The sequence below is a fragment of the Gekko japonicus genome, unplaced genomic scaffold, assembly GCF_001447785.1.
Source record: "Gekko japonicus isolate JY-2015 unplaced genomic scaffold, Gekko_japonicus_V1.1 scaffold3199, whole genome shotgun sequence".
Taxonomy (NCBI): Eukaryota; Metazoa; Chordata; class Lepidosauria; order Squamata; family Gekkonidae; genus Gekko; species Gekko japonicus.
In genome coordinates, this window is record NW_015169275.1 from 173,053 (window position 1) to 175,351 (window position 2,299).

The 2,299-nt window shown below is 50.2% G+C and overlaps 1 protein-coding gene across 1 annotated transcript in view; it reads right to left on the bottom strand.

Annotated features, from left to right (window-relative positions):
* The window catches only part of PDDC1 (Parkinson disease 7 domain containing 1), a gene marked incomplete at its 5' end in the record, with an annotated part of 15,258 nt that extends 12,974 nt beyond the window's left edge, over positions 1-2,284 (bottom strand). Inside the window, one exon of the mRNA XM_015416557.1 lies at positions 2,201-2,284. Coding sequence (XP_015272043.1) covers positions 2,201-2,284 — 84 coding nt within the window. The remainder of the gene's footprint in view (positions 1-2,200) is intronic.
* Between the last annotated feature and the right edge of the window lie 15 nt (positions 2,285-2,299).

Here is a 2,299-nt window from a genome sequence, read left to right on the forward strand (position 1 = left end):
TCCCTACGAAGACAGGTTAAAACACGGGGCTCTTTAACTTGGAGAAATGACGGCTGAGGGGTGACATGATCGAGGTTTATAAGATTATGCATGGGATAGAGCAGGTTGAGAAAGAGGTCCTTTTCTCCCTTTCTCACAATACAAGAACTCGTGGGCACTCAATGAAACTGATGAGCAGTCGAGTTAGAGCAGATAAAAGGAAGTCCTTCTTCACCCAAAGAGTGATTAACACATGGAATTCACTGCCACAGGAGGTGGCGGCGGCTACAAGCATGGACGGCTTCAAGAGGGAATTAGATAAGCATATGGAGCAGAGGTCCATCAGTGGCTATTAGCCACAAGGTATAGATAGGGACTCTCAGGCTGGGGCAAGTGATGCTCTGTATTCTTGGTGCTTGGGGGGGGGGGGCGTAACAGTGGGAGGGCTTCTAGTGTCCTGGCCCCACTGGTGGACCTCCTGATGGCACCTGGTATTTTTGGCCACTGTGTGACAGAGTGTTGGACTAGATGGGCCACTGGCCTGATCCAACATTGGCTTCTCTTATGTTCTTATGGAAGTCATTAAGTTGAAGAAGAAGAGTGGGTTTTTATAGCCTGCTTTTTCTCTACCCTAAGGAGTCTCAAAGCAGCTTACAATCATGTTCCCTTCCTCTCCCCACGACAGGCACCTTGCGAGGCAGGTGGGGCTGAGCGAACTGTAACTGGCCCAAGGTCACCCAGCCGGCTTCACGTGGAGGAGTGGACAATCAAACTCGGTTCTCCATGTTAAAGTCTGCTGCTCTTAACCACCACACCATGCTGGAATTCACTGCCTGTGAACTTTAGCACAGATGGTTTTAATAGGGGATGACACAGATTCATGGAGAATAGGTCCATCAATGGCTACTAGCCATGATGATTAAAGAGAACCTTCACATTCAGAGGCAGAAAACCAGGAGGAAACATCAGGGACAGGCCTTGTTCTCTATGACCCAGCTTTTCAGGGGAACCTTTGGGTCACTGTGTGAAACAAGATGCTGGACTGGATGTAACACTGGTCTGATCCAGCAGGGCACATGTTATGTACTTATTACAGTATTTTGTCGATGGCTTTCACAGCCGGAGTTCATTAGTTGCTGTAGATGTTCGGGGTTGCGTGGCCATGGTCTTGGCACTGTAGAACCTGACGTTTCGCCAGTAGCTGTGACTGGCATCCTCAGAGGTATAGCACAGAAAGATGGAGTACTCTCTGACCGATTTCCCACAGCCGCTGCTCTGCGCTCGCTCCTCTCTTTGCCCCAATGGTACTTGTCAATTTCCCACTCGAAGCCCCACGGCCACATTTTGACCCGCAGTTTTGCCCGATTTTGCCCGTGGTTTCACAATTCTCAAAAAAACAGGATTACGAAACTGCAGGGGAAATCGGGCGAAGCCGTGGGTCAAAATGCGGCCGCAGGCTTCGAGTGGGAAATTGACAAGTCATTGACAAGCTGGCCCTTGGAGAGGAGGGGAGGCAGTTTAAACTGCCTTCCTGTGGCTTGCCTGGGTGCCCCACGGCTGCGGGGAGCCCGGGCAAGCTGGCCCTTGGACAGACGGGGGGAAATGCCTCCCCGATCCTTCCAGGGCCCCCCTGGCCCGCCCGCCTCTGAGTCACCAGGGGTATGTGTCACTCTCCAGGCCTTCCCTCTGCAGCCAGGCACGCAGAGGTTTTAACATGGCCAACTCCGAAGCCAGCTGGAACTCCGTTCCTGTGTGTTCCTGCCCAAAAATAGCCCTGGTCTTAACTATTATTGTAAGCCACCTTGAACCACGAGGAAAGGTGAGCAATAAAATGTTTAAATAAATAAATATAAATACATCTTGGAACTGAATTCAGGCACCCTTCAGCCGCAAAACAGAGCAGCCTATGAAAAATTCACCAAAGAAAGTAGAGTCGTGGGCTTGTATCCAGACTAGACATATCTACATGACTCCCCTCCCTCCTGACAGCCCCCAATCCTGTTCCTGGAGGAGGGGAGACCTTCAGGAACAGGATTTCTGGGGACATCTTGAGCTGTTGTGGCCGTGGGGAAAAATCATGCTCAGACTGTGGGTGATCCTTGACATGTGGAAACTAGTATTAGTCTGGATCCAGCCCTCAGGGAGGGAAATCAATTCACTACTGATGGTTTTCAGACTACCATGGTATACTCTGCAGTTAATAGCAAACACTCTCACTTACCCCAGGGGTAGCAACCTGTAGATTAAAAGCAGCACTTGCCAGTGTAAAAGAATGAAGGAAGGAGTCAGCAGACACACCTGATAACCAAGAACAAAAACA